Source organism: Ochotona curzoniae, unplaced genomic scaffold, assembly GCF_017591425.1.
Source record: "Ochotona curzoniae isolate NIBS_2020 unplaced genomic scaffold, NIBS_Ocur_1.0 contig_66, whole genome shotgun sequence".
Lineage (NCBI taxonomy): Eukaryota > Metazoa > Chordata > Mammalia > Lagomorpha > Ochotonidae > Ochotona > Ochotona curzoniae.
This window is the reverse complement of record NW_024466512.1, coordinates 25,113,055-25,132,428: the sequence shown is the minus strand read 5'-3', so window position 1 is coordinate 25,132,428 and position 19,374 is coordinate 25,113,055. Positions and strand designations below refer to the sequence as shown.

At 40.5% G+C, this 19,374-nt stretch overlaps 1 protein-coding gene across 4 annotated transcripts in view; it reads left to right on the top strand.

Moving 5' to 3' along the window:
• Positions 1-19,076, top strand: part of LCOR (ligand dependent nuclear receptor corepressor) — a 90,629-nt gene extending 71,553 nt beyond the window's left edge. For all 4 annotated transcript variants that reach the window (XM_040992389.1, XM_040992388.1, XM_040992387.1 and 1 more), the window contains one exon: positions 10,970-19,076. In XM_040992389.1, the coding sequence (XP_040848323.1) occupies positions 10,970-15,287 (4,318 nt within the window). In that variant the 3' untranslated portion in view covers positions 15,288-19,076. The remainder of the gene's footprint in view (positions 1-10,969) is intronic.
• Positions 19,077-19,374: the final 298 nt, after the last annotated feature.

Here is a 19,374-nt window from a genome sequence, read left to right as displayed (position 1 = left end):
GGACACTGACAGTAGAGCAGGGATTTTTAACAGTCAGTAGCCAAATAAAATTTCCGTTTAGAATATTTATAGCCCCTCAGAATGACTGAAACAGTTCCTGTTATTTGGTAGATACCTGGTGCTACACTCCTAAAAGTCTTTTCTTTCATCCAGGTGTTTTTATTTTCTGCTTGGTGGAAGGGTATATAGTTAACTTTATTATCACTAGAAAAGCACTTGTCCAAAATATTTAAAGTACTAGAAAAGGGATAAATCAGCACTTTTTCTGTTACAACACTAAAGTCTTAATTTATCTTCAGAGTCTTAGGTACTGTAAGTTTTAGGATAATTATTTAAAAATGTAAAACATACTACATAATATGGGGTCAGATCACATTTATATAAATAATTCTTATTTTAAAAGACAGTGACATTTTGTACCTTTCTATCAATTCCAAGTGATTGCCTCATTTTCCCCATTTCATTAAGCATTTCAGGCTTAAGAATTTGGAATTTGAGAGAAGTTGAGGGGAAATTAATTTCCCAAAATTGGAAATTGTGTCAGACCATTTTAGAAAAATAAATCACTAGGAAAATGGGTAGGGATTCTCTCCCCTTTTAAGTCTTCAGGGAATGAGCAGTATTTAGAATCTTTGGCTGAAATTCAAGCCTTTTTACTGTGTAAATTTTTAATATTAATTCACTGACATGCTTTTTACATCAGAGGACTGAAAATGGATCTTAATGTTTTTAAGTTGTGGAAGGGTATATTTCTAAAATGGGTGGGGGGATAATTAGCTAGATTAGTATTACCAGCATTAGTAAGTTTAAGGGGTTTTAGTATGTAATAGCAAAGTGTTTGATTAAAAGTTTAATCCTATATTGCTAGTTGAAATTAGTTACATTCTGATCTAGGAAAGATATAGTAATTGGATATTGATATACTGTGCTGTCAGAAATGAGACTTAAGATAGAAACCTTTATCAGTAACTTCCACATGTTGCTTGTTCTGATGGGATGTACAGCACATTGTTGCTGCTTTGGGGGAAAAAACTGTATAAACTATACATTTGGAGTGTTTGCATATAATTCCTTTACAACCTCCACTTTAAACTGTCAGACCTTGGTATTTTATCAATCCACACTGCTAAATAAAACTAATGATCTTAGGAATCCAACTTGTACACACTGTTTAAAAACCCTCAGGGACAGTTTACACACTCTTCTCACTCAATTCAGGTACTTTGATGCTATTCTTAAACCTAACAGTGACTTGTATTCTTCTGTTTGTTTTTATTTTGACGTGCTGGTAGCACATCTTTGATGAATGTCAACTTAAAAACTCAGTTCAGGTATCCAGGTATAACTCAGCCAAACAGATTTTAAAGCTGCATATTACTCTCCAGCACACGGTGCCTCACACTCTTATAGTGGCATTCTGTATATTCAGTTATTACTACTGAGCAGATAATATGGGGGTTCCTGTTAACAGTGTATTTTTGTTCAATGAGTATGAATAAATAGCCAGCACATATACACAGTTAAAATTACTTTTCAATGCCACTAATAGCCAGCACAATTTAAACAAAACACATTCCTAGCTGCTTCTGGAAATATAAAACAGATGCAGTTCCTCCTTGATGTGGCTCTTGCTTTTTCACCATGACTACTGCTAAATTCAAGCACTGGCCCTTGGGTGTCTGACCTCTACATTCTAATTTATGCAATGTCTAGAAAATTCTGTGCACTGGCCACTGTGATGAAACCATTGGGCCACAAGTGCTTTGAGTTTATCAGTAGTGATTCTGCCAAAGTTGGTGTAGTAACATGATATGTAAAATGTCAAAATTAGCAGAGCTCCAGATTTGCATATCATCAATTTTGTTTATTTTGTATCCTTGAAGTTTCCAGTGACAAGCTTCTGTTGATGTGAAGCTCTGATTTCAGTATTTTAGTCCTTCACATCTTTAGTGTTAGGCTTGTCTCTTAAAAATCTCTTGTTTTCTGCAGTACTCTCTATGGTTAAAAAAAATTAATTATTCCTCTGCTTTGGTATTTGATATCTTACATCTAAAATAAATTCTCTCCATATATAAAACCCATAGCTTTTGAAGATACGGGAAACAGCATCTTTCAGATATCTAGAAGTTAAAGTGTCAGGCAACAAAACAGGAACCCCCTTTACTCTTATGGACCTCATTTCAATATACTGTTTACAGTTTGACAGAATTGTATAATTTAATATTTCTCTTGTACTGTAGTTTATATTTATTTACAGATTTTTTTGTACTGTGTGATTTGAACTTTTTGTTCCTTGCTATGATCAATGTTTATGTAGTAGAGCACTTATGATCACAAGTTAAGTTTTTTTTGTTTGATTGCACTACATAAATTTTTTTTAATGCAGTTCTGATTTTTGACTGGACTAAAGCTATGTCTTAATGTATGTGATGAGTACTTAAAATTTTAATCCATGTGCTTCTCCCCCTCTCCCCTTTTTTGGCATTGTATGTCAGAAACACTAGTTCTTTCATGCATGTGTAAGATTTAATGGTTCAATTGTATTATTTGACCATGACATTTTGGAGAAACATTCCCAGCTGTAATGTTGTGTATGGTAGTTCTCACTGGATGCTAGACTTTTCAAAACCACTATTCTTCTAATAAATTTTGTTGTGAAAAACTATTTTGAAAGCTTGGTTTCTACTTCCTAAGGCTTTAGTGCTTTAAAAACAAATCACACTGACTAAGAGTATACTGTGAAAGCAGGATTAATTCTTCATACCTGAAATCTCCTATTTAGCTGTTGTAGTATTCAGATGTGACAGTGTCTTGTATCTTTACTAATGTCATACTCTAGACTACCTCAGTTTTCATTGGCTTGTTCTGACTTAAAACTTCTTAGCCAAATAAGATGAGTTGGTGTTTTCATAATAACTTCTGGGTGGACTTAATGTTTTGTAATTTTCATAGAATAAAATGATATGCTGAAATTGCTAGTCAAAACAGTAACATTTTTGGTTAGTTCATTCTCCCTCTCCCCCCCCCCCTTTTTTTTTTTTACTGAATTTGTGGTCTCTTTTTTTTTTAATATGTATTTTTATATTGATAAGTCAGATTTACAGAAAGTAAGACAGAGAGGAAGCTCTTCCATCCACTGATTCACTCCCCAAGCAGCCACAATGGCCAGAGCTGAGCTGAGCCAAAGCCAAGTGCCTCCTCTGGGTCATCCATGCAGGTGCAGGGTCCCAAAACTGGGTTGTCCTCTACTACTTTCCCAGGCCACAAACAGGGAGCTGGAAGGGAAGTGGAGCAGTTGGGATATAAATAAGTAGTGCCCATATGGGATCCTGGCGGCACATGCAAAGCGAGGACTTTTAATCACTAGGCTGCTGCATTGGGCCCAGCTCATTTCTTTAGACATTAAGTACAAATGTAACATTGCCCGTCATTTATTATAGTTCTGATCCTTGGGAGGAAGCTTTATTTTTTGGTGGGGGTGGGGGCCAGGACAGATAATGAGCAAACTTTTACAGTTGAACATCTCATAAAATGTTTTAGTGTAATAATCCTGTTTGTCAGTTGATACTTAGCTCTTTGGTTTTGGTTGTTTTTTTAAAAAGGACTTTTTTTAAACAGTATCTTTCCATTCTTGTTCTCCTGAGAGGGGATTAGTTAGTTCAGGAGCCTCTCTGTTGCAACAGTGGTGGGAGTTAGAGAAAACATGTAAGAGAACAGGAGTAGCCCAAACAGCAATTGAATGAAAAAAAGTAGACCTGATTGTTTTCTGTTAGATTCTGAACTATGGATTTCTTATTCCTCTTCCCAAACCTCAAACTGAATTTCTCGTGCTAGACATTTCTTTTCAAGCATAAAAACATTCACTAAGATTTGGGGTGTTTTTTGTTTGTTTTAAGATTTATTTATTTATTTAAGAGAGAAGCAGAGAGAATAAGCTGTCTTCCATCTGCTGGTTCACTCTCCAAATGACCACACTGGTTAAGGCTGTGCCATACCCGTGCCAGGAGCTTCATTGAGGTCTCCCATGTGGATGTAGGGGCCTAAGTACTTCATCCATTTTTCTACTCCCTGCCAGTCATTAGGATAGAGTTAGATCCAATGTGGAGCAGCCAGGTCTCCAGCTGCACCCATATGGATATGAATGGTTGTTATAATCTGTTATACCACGACACCAGGCTGTGATGATGGGTTTTGTAGCTGAAATGAATGATCCCTTTTTAATAAAAAGTATTTAATTGGTAATATAGTAGATAGCAGTCCTTGTTAATATTTTGTGTCTTTGTCGTTTGCTTTCAAAAGGTAAACCTCCAAATACCATCTTATACGTAACCTTCACTTTAGACTGTTAAACTTGTTTTAGGTGAATATGGCATTTTGAGTATTAAAAATGAAGCAAGCAGATGTTATTTAAGAGATTAGTGAAAAAGATTCTCAAAAATTGTTGAGTATCAACTTTTGAAAGAAATAAAAGTAGATGAGAACAAGGAAGAGGGAAAAAAAATTGATGAGTATCTACCAAGACTTTGGAAGAGTTCAGCTAGATACAGAAAGTAGGCAAAACTATCCATTATATTGGCCTTTTACAAATAGGCATGTCTCATTTATACACTAGAATCAGTTTAAGGGAGTGAGTTTATTGAACCTGTATATTTTCTAAATGTTTTACAAGATTTATTTTTAAATTGTGGTTATGTATCATGTGACTTACCATTTTCTGATGTATCATTCAAATGATGTTAGGCTTATTCACACTGTTGCCACAAGTTTGACTAATGCATTGATTAAGCAATATTAATCCCATTTAAATCTTCTTAGGTGAAAAACTGTGGAGCTTGGGGACATTAATGGACTTGTTTGTCCTCACTCAGTGAGTTGCCTATAATATTGGTGAATCCAAACCATTCATACTTAGCTCTATGCCACTTTGGTAGTCTTTATTCAAACCAGAATTATTCCAGTATGTGTGCTGCTAAAATGAGCACTCAGCCCAGAATTATAAAGAGGAATTTATAAGAATTTTCCTTTAGATTCAGATGTTAGAAGTTAGAGATAGACACTTCTTCAGTGCTCTGGTTTGGTCCCTTGATACTGCAGTGGCAAGCCCTGGGCCAGGCTGAAACCAGGAGCTTCATCTTCATTGCCCACATGATTAGCAAGGGCTCAGTCATTTGGCCCGTCTCATGCTGCTTTTACTGGCCTTTAGCCAGCAGCTGCATTGGAAGTGGAGCAGCTAAAATATGGACTGATGCCCTTGCGGATAGTCAGCATCCCGGATGGTGACTTCATCCACTATGCCACAATGCTGGTTCTTGGATATAGTTTTAGCTAATTAAATTTCAGTTTAGTTTGATTCTTGAACAAACTTAACCTTTTTTAGGAGAAGAATGAAATCTGTGTCATGAAATTAGCAGTAAAGAAATTGCGTATAAAGCTTTAGCATTAGCTAAGTTTGGGGAACCCGTCTTAAAGCAAATAAAAATGGAGATGTCCCAAGTTTGAGAGAAAATCTAATAGGCCTTGTTTAAAAACAAATTCCAGCCCTTTTATTTTTTAGCAACTGTGGTGTAAACAACAATGGGAAGAGAAACTCAAGGTCAGAAGCTCTGTGCAGTTACAACACTAATTTTAGAATATCAGTTTTGTTAATATGATAAAGTAGTTGCAACTTTAGTAGCTTACTACCTGATCTTAAGTTGTTGGATCTTTCTGACTTGCTTAACCTATCAAAGGGGCTTGTACTTACATAGTTATAGATTTGCTGTGAGCCTTAAGTGAGATTCTGTACACGAAATATTTAGTAGCACCTCAGGTTCTTTACAGATGCTCAATAATTGAAAATAAGATTCAGAGTACATGACAGGCGTTAGTTTAGTACAAAGGGTAGGAGGATGAAAAAAATCCAAGTCAAAGTGGAAAAGAAACTACATTGATTAGAACTTTGAAAATGAAGCTAATGCATGTATTTTATTCTGGGGAGACATAGAGGGTCTGGTAAGGCCATTATACTTCTGGAGAGGAATTAAAGGGTTAGGCTATCGTGTCTAATTACCTGTCACCTTCTCACTTCTGCTCTCCAAATAATGTTCTGATTATGTTTTGGCTTGTAGATACATTTGCCTCTGAAGTGACATCATGTAAAACAGCATGAGAATCTCATTGTACTCCGAGAATCTCCTTAGCTATATTTTCACTGCAGTTTAACAAATTTGGTTAAAGTGGAAAAATACATCTGTCATATTTAGGAATCTACTTGGAATAATGTTTTATCAGAGATTTTCAGCACTAAAGTACAGAAAAACTAGCAAGTGAGTGCCTCTTGTCTCTTTGTCACCACTGGAAATGCCTTTTCTCCAGTTCATAAGCTTTTGAAACCTGTGTTTGGTAATTTAGTTCAAACATGGTAAACTTCAGAAGCCCTTTCAAAGAGATTGTGTGCCCCCCGCTTTACATTAGTAGTTCATTAAGAATCTGAAGAAGTGATGCTGCCATTGTCAGTTGGGACTCACTGAGGCTGGGACTCCTGTAGGGGTGGGGTAACCAGTCCTCCATGATTCAGTCATCCTAGAAGGGATAATTCTTTCCCAGCCCTCATTTTGTCAATGGCTTTCCCTATCTAAACTCTATCCAAATCTAAATGTAGGTAATTTCTATCTCAGTCCCTTGTGAAACAGGTATTTGAAGAGATCACTTTCTAGTCCGAGAAATGTCGTTTCTGCCTGCGCCTTTTAATATTCAGTTCCATGGGAAAAAAAATAAAATTGATTGATCAGTGGTTTACAGGTACAGCTATATGTAGCTTTCTTGAAAAAAAGATTTCCACACTTCATACCTGCCCTCTCTAGTGTGGAATAGCTCTATGTCTGAGTGTGAAAGGCATACAGATGTAAAAATAGCCACGGACAGATGCATTTCCCAGTGTTAGAGCAAGAACTTCCCTGCAAAATTAGTCAGGCATTTCAATATACTTACGCTTTATGTGCTCATAGGACTATAAGTGAAGAATGGGGAGCATAACTAGGGAACTCAGTACCTTAAGGGGTTCATTATTATGTCTTATTTAAACAGATGAGTCAAGTTAATTTTTTGAATTAACTCCTATAACTGTAGCCTCTGGTGTAAGGCGAGAGCCTTATTTTCCTGGAACTTCCTTTTTCTGCTGCTTGGATTAGCTTCCATCCAGATGTCATTCACTGTCGCTATTGACCTTTCTTCTGTCAATAAGAATGTATTTTGTTCGTCAGTAGTGTTGCATTTGCCCATCAGACAGTCATGGAGAGACCACCTGAATCCATCATTCTAAAATTCCTGATACTTAAACTTGTCAGTTCAGCTGCTGCTGTTATCTCTTCCCTGATTGATCTTTCATCCTGAAATGTCATGAGCATTGACCATCCACAATTTCTGTTAACCACAGGAATGCTTTCCTTCAGGAATTTTAAGTACTATATTATTGACTAAGTATGCTAGTTCAGCTGTGTCTAACCTCTGATCTAGAAAAAACATCATTAAGTAAATCATTAAAGATCTGATTGTGAAACAACACATCATTCTGAAACTATGCCTTTTAATGAATATTAAATGCCTTTATGAATATTATCTTATCCTTTTACCACACCCTCTAGAATTAAGCATTGAACTGAAGACAGAAAAAGTGGTCAAGGTCATGTGAGCCATTTATCATCAAGGAGATAAAACTGACTCAGGCAGGTTCCCCCTTGTCCTCCCATCTAGCTATCCCTGTTATCTTACTCTGCTGCAGTGGTGATGTATGAGTCTTTCACTTAACAATTACAGAATCTTCTTTTTAAGCAACGGAAACATGAACTCAAGTGATAGCACCTTCTGTAATGAATTTTTGTTCTTACAAAGACTCAGATGTGAAGGACGTAATATGTGATACAGATAGTAATCACTAAACTACAACATACTGCTTCCCTTTGGGTCATTTTGGCGTCATGGTGTGCAAGCAGAAAACGCATGCTCTCTGGGTAGTCTGCAAGCTACCAGCTGCCTAAGAATATTCTGAATTAAGTCATGTGCTATATTTAGGCTTTATTCAAGACCCAAGGCTAAGGTAGAATTTGGTAGCTAGAAGCAAAGCTAGAACACTTGCCATCTAAAACTCAGGGAAAAATAACTAATGCTCATTTTGTTTTGACGTAAAAATACAAGTAAACTTTAGGAAATTGAGATTACTTTTTAAAAATATTAAAATTATAGAAAACTAAAATTCATCTGAACTTGATTCTGTTGACAAAAATTTTAGAAACAAATCGGACACGGTGGGATGCTGGGTAATTTAGAGATTGTAGCCAAAAGTGATTTTATTCCTTTTTTAAATAATAGATACTAATTGTAAAGTTAACTATTAGAACAAAGCCATTTAATGGCTCCTGGACAAAGATAAATATTCAGGTAAAGATGCCCAACTCCAAGGAAGCCACTGATGGGTTTATGCCTGTGGCTAAATTGCCCACCAGATATCTCAGATTCAGAATCTTTGAAGATTCTGCAAGTACAGAGCAAAATTCATCAGATCATGTGTAGAAAACGAGCCACTGACCTCCAGCTTTGTTGCTGGTGTTGCTCTCTGATTCTGTGGTGCTGCCCAGGAAACATTCATGATGCCCCCTTCCCTGCCCTCTTTTTACTAGAGTAAAATGGGAAGACCTACAACCTGCTCCTTATCTATCCTCAAGTAGCTTGTATCTGCTTGGGAAGCTAAGATTCTGACAAGACAAGCAGTAAAATACAGTGATCACAGTGTAAATATACAAGACTCATATAATTTCCAGGGTATTCTACAATTTACTCCTCTGCAGGATTTCAAGAAAAGGATACAGTCATTCCAGTTAAGAATAGTTTTGAGTTGGCCAGCAGTGAACCTTACCTGCTCTGTGACCTGACCTACGTTTCACCAATACATTGTTCCTGAAGCTTTTATTATTAGGAAAAGATACACATGAGCTTTTGTTGGTGTCACCTGCCAAGTTTTTTTTTTCAAGATTTATTTTTATTTTTGTTGGAAAGGCAAATTTACAGAAAGAAGAGACAGAAATAGATTTTCCATCCCTTGGCTTACTCCCCAAATGGCCTCAACGGTTGGAGCTCAGTTGATCTTAAACTAGGAGCTAGAAGCTTCCTCCAGGTCTCCCGTTTGGATGACCTTCTCTACTGCTTTCCCAGGCCATAAACAGTGACCTGGATCAGAAGTGACAGATGCAGGGCACAGGGATGCCCACGCTGCCAGTGGAAGCTTAGCTTATTACATTACCGCACATCCTTTGCAAGTTTAATCTCTCCCATCTGAGCTATATCAAACCACTATTCTAAATGGCTCTTTAAGATTGGTATAGCCTGTATCAGCATCTCTGATGCTGCTGTTTTACAGCATCCAAATTCTGAATTACATTGTCCCAAATTAGGGTTCATTGACTCCTAATTATGTTTCTTGAGTGTGCTTTGATTGGGAGACAGTCCCTCATGCTTACTTTTACTATGATGCTGTGAGATACTTATTCATGTACTTCCAAAATTTCGTGGCAAAATGGAATTACACATGAGTTTACTTTGTGTAAAATATTATTTTGCAAAATGTTACAAATACACATACATGAATTTCAAAATCTGAACCAGGAGCTGGTGTTTTGGCATATGTAGCAGGGAAAGTTTCTGCCTGTGATATCAGCTTTCCCTATGAGGAAGTATCATCCAGGAAATTCAGGGCACTGCAACTGCAAGGGCTTGCTGAAAGACAGATAGAAACACAGTCAGCTGTATCCAGGCCTTCCAAACAGGAACTACCTTTAGCCTATCTTAACTCTGGAATCATCCTTTTTGGCAGCCCCACACTTCTGATTGGGTTTGAAGGGTTTATCCCTGGATAACCTGGATAGCTTAGGAAAATGTGTGAGAGGGGTTCTTTCATGTAGAGGTTTCCTGTGGATGAGTATAGATTGAAGGTCTAGGTCTGACAGTGTACCGAGTGGGGCTTGGTGAAGCCATCGTTCTGCTGCTGCCTTATGTTGACAGTGCATGTTCCTGTATGTTTCCTCGTTTAGAGACTGCAAGTCAGGACTTGCTTATCAGATTTCAAATACAGCTTTTGTTACATCTGAAATGTAGAATTGTTGATTTCTGTGCCTCTGAGCTCCGGGAAAGGGGCTGAAGGATTACTGCATCACTTCTGGGAGTGGTGTAAATGCAGCTCATTGTTTGTACTGAGAAGCCATCCAGGAACTTCCTATTCTCTATGACCTCTAAGTCAGGATTTATATTACAGTGTGTCTGAATACTTGCAAGTGTTGTAGACTTATAACCAGTAATTGTTTCACAGGAATACCCATGTATAAATCAGAAATACAAGTTGAATATCTTGCATTCAAAAGGCATGGAGACCAGAAGTGTTTGGGATTTAGCATTATTTTTAGATTTTGAGTTACTTAGTATACATACAAGATATTTTGGGGCTGGAACCAAGACTAAGCATAAATTGCCATTATGTTTCATACATACTTTATGCATAGAGCTTGAAAGTGGCATTGTAAAATATTGTTAATATTTTTGCACATGAAATGAAGTGCCATGATGTGGAATTTTCTACTTGTAGCATCATGTCATTGCTGAGAAAGAATGAAATTTCGACATATTTCAGATTTCAGGTCTTTGAATTAAGGATATTCACCCTGTAAATGTTGATCAATGAGTTAGTAGTGGGGCCAAAATTTTATATTTTGAGGAAAAAATTTTTCAATATTCCTTTTCTCAAGATAAAATTATTTCTAAATAGTATGAAGTATTTTGTCACTAACGTTGAAGCTACAGTATGCTGGCCTTATATTTTATAGAAATACTCTAAATTGAATCATAAGTATATAGGCTACCACTCTGTGTACAGTGTGAATAACATCTGATGAATTCCATAGTGCAAATAACCATGTTAATTTATTGTTTCTTTTTGTCTGTCTAGTGAGAACTCAACAGAGACAATAGCAGTAAATTCTAACCATCAGTCGAAGTCTCCATTGGAGAACTTTATGGTCAAGCTGTGCACTCATCATCAGAAGCAATTAATTCGTGTTCTGAACGACTTGTACACTGAATCTCAGCCAGACGCCGAAGACCTGCAGCCTTCCGAGTCAGCAACAATGGATGCGTCCTTGTGCAGTGCTGCCTGTGCCCAGCTAAGCACCATACAAAAAGGTGCCGTATGTGTTGAAACAAAGTCCCTTGCTTCTATAGATTCTTCTGTAGACTCATCAGGCTCTCACAGCCCTCTGCTCTTGAATGAACAGCCTCTGAAGGAGCCTTCTCCTACTGGGACAAGCCCTGTAGATGGAAGAAAGAATACCTTGACTTTTGTCCAGACAGATGCCTCTGAACTTGCAACCACTAAACCCAGCTCTGGCAGTTCAATGGCGAGTTCCACATCAGGATACCTCACTGCATGTACTTCTTCCTCATTAAACTCCCTCCATATCTCCAAAAGCTTGGAGGGACAAACCACTGGACAGGAGCAAGACTCAAATGTGAAAATATGCAGCGATGGCCAAGACCATATGCAGAGTTCAGCTTTAGTAAAAAGTTTAAATGCAGTAAAAGTGGCAGCTGAGCATAGTGAGGAGAGCAATAGCAATGTTGTTTCTCAAAGAAATTCATGCAAAGCCTTATCTGAAGAGGCTTGGGACTCAGGTTTGATGGGGAATTCTCCTGGAACTGCTGACAAAGAGAATGCTTTACAGTGTAGCTCAAGAACACCTTCACACCAGGACTCAGAAGCAGATGAACATGATGCAAGGCCAAAGCAAGAGAACCATCTTCACTCACTAGGAAGAAATAAGATTAGTTACCATTTACATCCCAATGAGAAGGGCCAGTTTGATCATTCCAAAGATGGTTGGTTAAGCCCCATGCCAGCTGGGCACAGAGCATCTAATGGGCATTCTCGAGCCAAGATGATGTCAGCCTCCATCAAGACAGCTCGGAAAAGTAAAAGGGCATCAGGGTTGAGAATCAATGATTATGATAATCAGTGTGATGTTGTATATATCAGTCAGCCAATAACAGAATGCCACTTTGAGAATCAGAGGTCAGTACTGTCTTCCCGGAAGACAGCCAGGAAGAGTACTCGAGGATATTTTTTCAATGGTGACTGTTGTGAGCTGCCAACTGTTCGCACACTGGCCAGAAATGTACACTCCCAGGAAAAAGCAAGCTGCTCACGGCTGGCATCTGAGGCGGTGGTTACTCCTGCACAGATCCTTACAACTTCACCCCTGAGACACACAGTAGACATCCAGCTTCCCAGAGAAGAGAGCCCTGAAGAAGCTTGTCAGGGGATAACCTCCCAGCTGGAGGAAGGAGGCCAGGCTGCTTCGTCTGAAAAGGAGTCTCAAGAGCCAGAGGTTGGCTTGATAAACAAAGCAGATCCAAGCTGCTCCCTTGAGTCACAAGAAATCCCAGCTGCCAGCCTGTTGTGTCCTCTCCCTGCTCACCCTGCTGAAGAGGACAGACCAGAAAGCAGCCCCATGGCCGCAGCTCCCACAGCAAGTACAGTGTCTTCCCCTAAAGGACACCAGCAGCCAGACCCAATGCTGGATGTAGAGGAGATGAGTGCCTCGCAAGACTGCCCCCTGGTTCCCTGTACTGACATCACTGGTGTTGGTAGGGAAGCTATTTCTAGGCCTCCATCCCCTGAAGTGGTCAGTGGAGAAGAAAGTCTCCTCATCTCAGAAAATCAAAGTGTGCCAGTAGTCTTGGAGCCTACCACAAGTCTGGGGAAGGCCAAGGATGACCAAAGCATCAGTCTTGAGGCCACAATGGAAGACACTCAGGCATTGGATGCCACCCTGTGCCTGAAGGAAGGCAGCATTTCTGCTAGTGAAGACCTCAGCAGTGAGATTGAGGACTGTGAGACAGCAGGTGGTAAAGAACCAGTAAAGGCAGAGGACAGTGATACAAAATCCTCTTCAGAAAAAGATACAGGCGATGTAACCGTTGATTTACCTGAAGAGAATTTGGGCAAGAAGAAAAAAAGTAAAAAATTCCCCAAGGCCTCCGACAGATGCTTAAGGAGCCAGCTTTCTGATTCTCCCTCTGCTGAAAGACTCCTCAGAAATCAGAGTTTAGATTCCTCTCGTTGTCCTGAGGTCAAGGCTTCTAAAATTCCTAGTGCAAAACATGCTAAAAAGGAAGGTCATGCAGGCAGGACAACACCTGAGGGTGCTCCTGCTGACCATTCTCATTCAGCAGCTGGGGAGGACATTGAAAATTCACTTGCCAGTGAATGTCCCACTGAGAGAGGTGCTGAGCAGCAGGAGGGCAAAGGCAGTGGGGTCATCACCAGACAGACCTTTAAAAACATGCTGGCAAAAGATACCAACGGGAAAGAAGGAGAGGTTATATCCAGCAGTGATCCCATAGCCACCACAAGACAGCCACTGCCTGGAGAGAGACTGGAAATCTACGTTGAATCTAAGACTGGGGAAAGGAATGCTCATGTTCCCTCTTCAAATATTCCTTCTGAGAGGGGCCTGGAAGAGTCAGAGAAGCTAGAACCCACTTGCGCCCAGGATATGGAGGAGACTATGAATGAGGCAGGCAGTGAAAACGCCCCAATTAAAGGTGATAGCAGTGATGCCCTTTCCAGCGCACCTGGTTCATCCAGTAGTTTAGATGGTGATGCTGCTGAGCCGCCGAAATTGGTAGCAAGGCCTAAAAGACAGACCTGTTCAACCTACAACCTGAGACACACCCATTCTCTGAACTCTTGGGATACTATGAAAATGAGTTCAGAACAAGAAGCTGCACGAATAAACCCAATGCCAAAGGAGAATGAAGCCACCGAGAATGGAGATGCCTCGGATGAAGACGACACGGAGACAGTGGTGGATGACCAGCCCAAGTTTATGGAGTGGTGTGCTGAGGAGGAAAACCAGGAGCTTATCGCCAACTTCAATGCCCAGTACATGAAAGTTCAGAAGGGCTGGATCCAGTTGGAGAAAGAAGTCCAGGCAACACCAAGAGCAAGGAACAGGTCAGACAAACTAAAGGAGATTTGGAAGAGCAAGAAAAGATCACGGAAATGTAAGGGTTCATTAGAGGTTCAGAAGCTTTCTCCCGTTCAGACACTGTTTATGACAAACTTTAAATTATCTAACATTTGTAAATGGTTCTTAGAGACAACGGAAACGCGCTCACTGGTCATCGTGAAGAAGCTCAATACTCGACTTCCAGGAGATGTACCGCCCGTCAAGCATCCCCTTCAGAAATATCCTCCTTCCAGCCAGTATCCCAGCTCCCTGCAAGCTGAACGCTTGAAAAAACACTTAAAGAAATTTCCTGGAGCTACTCCTGCTCGGAACAATTGGAAAACACAGAAGCTCTGGGCCAAACTTCGAGAGAATCCTGACCAAGTGGATCCAGAGGACAGCAGTGATGCCAGCCTCAACCCTCATTCTGAAGATGGCCCAGAAGACGTCAAGGAAGAAAGGAACAGCCATCCTCCAGCAAACCCGCCTACTCCTGTTAGTGCCCGGATCCTTCGAAAATATTCCAATATTCGAGGAAAACTGAGAGCCCAGCAACGGTTGGTCAGAAATGAGAAAATTGAAAGCCCATTTGGTCCAGCTGTGGAAAGCAAGCAGAGTCGCAAGAGTGTTTGCATTAACCCGCTGATGTCCCCCAAGCTTGCCCTGCAAGTGGATGCAGATGGGTTTCCCATGAAGCCCAAGAACACCGAAGGAATGAAGGGAAGGAAAGGGAAGCAGGGGTCTGAAATCTTGCTTAAAGCAGAAGCTCGGAATAAACGTAAGCGAACAGAAGGCAGCAGCACTCAGGGCAGCAGAGACAGAGGACCTGGAATGAGAGCCATCAGAGAGAAGCATGTTGATGGAGCCACCAAAACCCCTCCAACCAGGAAGCCAGCTGCAAGGGACAGAGCCAGCCAAGTGCCCAGAAAGGTGTCTTTGAAAGAGAATAAAGTGAAGAATTCTAAAGTATCCCCTGGAAAGAGCTGCCCCTCCTCCAGGAAAGAAAAAGAGAATACCAGCAAGAGACCTCCCCTGCCCGCTGCCTCGGAAGCACTGAGCAAACTTGCAAAGCAACGGGGAACAGGTGAGTCCTCCTCCAGGCCCCAGAAAGCCGCAAACAGAAAGCAGAGCAGTGGAAAGACCCGAGCCAGAGCCTCAACAAAAAACTCAGAGACCAGAGCAGCCCAGAGAAAGAGAAAGCTGAAGGCAAAGCTTGACTCTACACACAGCAAACGGAGGCGGCTGGATGCAAAATGACCAGAGAGCAGCAGCTAAGAGTAAACTAGTTCTGAAGAAGTAACCTTTTATTTTGCATTAACTGAATCTGCTTTTATAAGCTTATCAAGCCTTTCAAGTTACAGTCAACGGAGAACACTCCCCCCCTTTGAGATGTCAGAAAATATGTCTCAGGTGGAGAAGGGGAACTTGCAGAGTCCTTCTCCGAGACTGAGTAAGGGAAGTTATATATTATATTGTGATCGTTCCTTGGGTTTTAAACTTGGAACCAAGCAGTTTTTGTTTTAAAAAGTACAGTGCCTTATTTATCCTTTTTGTTTTTAGATTTACAAAAGCTAAAAAGCTGATCTATGTGATCAAAGGCTTGTATTTTATACTTGATGCACACGCACTTGTACTGTAGCCGAGAAGACCACCATCATGCACATGAAAGGAGCTTTCCAACAGCCGCCCTGCAGCTCTGTCCCCGAACAGGTGTCCCACCCCGCAGACCCTGGCAGTGAACTTCCCCCTCCGTCCTGCTTGTTCCGATGATATTTGAAAGCTAAACCAAATCATTATTATGTTATATGGAAAATGCAAAGAACTTAGAATTATTTTAAAAGGTTAATGTTTCTCCCTTTGAGGGGAAGAAGATACTACTCATTGTTGGTCACTCCTTTCACCTTTAATCATGGACTCTTAAATAATGTGCTCATGGGACAAAAACACTGTCATAGGTGTAGTTTCAGTTTATGATCTTTAGAAATTAGTCACCACCCCAGAATATGTCACCATCACTTACCATCCTCTTCATTTTTGGCTTTTCAAACTGACTAGCACTCTAACAAAGTTGTCGTTGTACTTTTGGGGGAAAAAAAATCTGTTGGCTGTAATTTGATGTTTATATTGAGAATGACCATATTGTTTTCTTCCCTACCAGAGTGCTTCCATATTCAGAGAAATCCAAGATGTACTTCCAGTGATACAAGAGTGGAAGGGTGTTTGTGCACCCAGGCTTTGGGGTTTATTTGCTTGTGGTTATCAACCACGCTTGTCTCCTAATCCCAGTTTTACAGTGCAGTTCTTTTTCCCCCATGCAGTACACCAGGCTAAATAATGAGCACAAGCCAGGTATTCTAAAAATGATGTCATGTTTCCATGGGCATTGCCAGGACCATTGGACACCAGGCTGAGAAAGAGCTAAACACGCTGAGTCAGGGAAAGGTGGAGGAAGCAGCTACAGCATATTGTAGTGCACTCACACTTTTACCACTCCCAGATTCGACCCTTCAGCCAGTGCATTCTGGTAACAATGCACTTGTAGGGAGTAGGTGGCCGTTTTGCCTGATCAGTGCTGTGTAAGTAGTTAAATGCTACAGTGTCACTCCTGTCCACAGCAGTTCAGTCTCTGCTCTGGCTCAGAAGTGAGAACTGCAGTCCTTGTAATCGGCTTCATTTGCTTTTGCTTATTGAAGCCTAAGACAGGTGTGTTGGCTTTAACTCAGTGCCTATGACACTGCTCCATTGAAAAAGCAGTGTGTGTTTGACATTTCCATTGGGCCATCCTGCGAAAGAGGTTTGGTAGTCAGAGCCTCAACTAGCTTCTTTCACATGTTCTGTCACCAAAATAGGCTTGTGTAGACAGCTGCTGCCCTCTTTTTTAAGAAAAATTTCCATTTAGATTGTTTCAGATCTCTTTAGATAAACTCAGATGGACTTTTTTTTCATGCAAATCGTGATAAAACAGGCCTCTTCATCCTGATAGAGGTTTATTGTATAACATGGAAACATCTGATGATTGGGTAAAACTGAAGAACTGCATTTCATTGTGAGAAATTGAGAGTTATGTTGAATTTCATAGATAGTGAAGCTTACAATTTTAGGTGAAGCCCTCATTTTAAAAAAAAAAATCTCCTCTATCCCATGAGTCTTTTTTTTTTCTTTTTTGATGTATTTGATTTGGGCCATTCAAGAGCTACCTATATTAATGAAACTGCTGAGTGTATATGTTGGCAACCCTCTCTCAGCATTAAGTTGCACAGAAGCATTAATACGTTTTATAAGTATGTTCATTTATATTTTAAAAATGCTTGTAAAGGTTTAAAAAGTATGTTTTCACATAATTGTCACTGGATATTATTTTTGTGGTGACTAACTGATATTTGCCACTGTTAGGTATGTAGACTCTTACCTGTAAGAGTGCCTCTTGGTGCATGTAGCCTACCTTGTGAGGTGCTTGTGTCAGGTTAGGAAGAAGTTAAGTGATAAAAAGTGAGTGAAACTTTCCCAGTTTCAGGTTTATTATTCATTCCTCTACTTTTCCAAGTTCTTATTGTTTTAAAAGTTCTCTTCAAAATAACAGCCTTCTCCCATTCTAGAGTGAATTTGAAAAATTAGGTTATATACCTAACCTGCCATGGATCATCTTTCAAATCAACTTAGACTTTGAATACTACATTTGAGTAGACTTAAGATTCAAATAGCCATAATTAGGACACTTTACAGTTTAAAATTGTTTTTATTGAATCTCATCTTTGTTGATTCAGTTAATTTTTTTAATAGAGAAAAAAGATTCAGGGTCACCTCTGGAAGGCCGTTTGACCCCTCAGATGCTGGCAAAGCTGTGTGCTAGACATTTCCACCTGCAAGCTTGGTGTCAACGCTTGTTTCCATCACTTGCCAAGACCTTCCTCTAGCCGCTCCAAGTATGGCTTGCTATCATATCCGAGGGTGGTCCAGCCCACATTCTGGATTCCATATGAGGAATTCTCCTGGTTTTATATTTACTCAGTGGCATGACAACCCCAAGGTTGGATCTGAAGCTGATGTCCAGAGGGCATTGGTATTCCTTCTGAGTTTCCAGAGGGGCTGGAAGATGCCTGAGAAGCCAAAAGGGGAGCCCCTCCACAACTCCCCCAGAGCTGGGCCCTCTTCAGAAGACCCATTCTCTGTTCCGTGGGATGCCCCTAGTGTGGGAGGGCAGCATGCAGATAGCCACCTTTGTGGGGTCCAAAGCCTCATCCCTAGCACTTCCTCGCGTCTGTAGCAGGTTCAAGTGCCACCGGAAGGCTGACAGCCCTCATCCTTCAGCTGGGGTTTCCTCCAGAAGTCTGTCCCTGCCACTGTTAGTTGCATAGTCCCTCAAATTCCATAGTAGAGACTGTAAACAGCTTCATCCAAACGAATGATAGTCTGTGGGTTTCATGCCTCACTGTTGCTTGGAACAGTATGGCTGGAAAAGGTACGCTTCATCCTTTCCTATGTTGTACTTTCCAGTGGGATCTTTCATGCATCACTTACAGCACAGGCAAATTTTCTTACTGTTCAGATAAATCATCAGTAGAAGGCATCACTTCAGTATAGTTACTTTGAATTAAGGTTTTTGCCCTCTTTCTATCCTGGAGCTGTCCCTGTCATGTGTGGACGGCAATCCAATTGAGGAGTGAACCTAGGAAGCAAGCAGGAAAGAACTGCGTACTATGTAATGCGAGCTGCAGACACCTGATGCCTTGTTAAAACACCTAGAACTGGGCTTGACTATCCCAGAGGGCTAGCCCTGAAAGGCGCACAGCTGCTTCTGGGTTTAGAGCAGCCTGTGGAGGCTGCCTTTGGCTTTCTGATGATCTGTTAGGGGTTTGCAGAGTATGGGCTGGTTGTTTTTGCAAATAAAGTTTTATTGGGACATGGCTATTCCCATTTGCTTTTTTTGTTGTCTGTGGGACAGAGTTGAGCCATTGTGATGGAGAACATATCTACTGCCTGGATCTTTTAAGATTTGCTGTCACCTCTCCCCCCATCTCCACTTGAAAAACAATCAGTTTTCAGAAACAGATCTTCCCTGATTTTTCTCTTCTCTGTTTTTTTGCTTGCCTTTCTGTTCCCTTCATTCCTTCCCCTTGCTCCTTAGTTTTGTTGCTTTGTATTTCTTCTTGCTGGATTGATAGAGCACATTGACCAACCATCTCCTTAAACTTGAGCTGCCTGAGCATTCTGTCTTAGGTCACCCACCAAGGATGACCAGAACTAGTCCTCCCTAGTCTACAGAACCAGAACCCAGGAGCAAAAGACAGCCAGCCTTCTCAAGTTTTGTGGCTTGGGGCACTCTTCAACTCACAAGAGTTTTCAA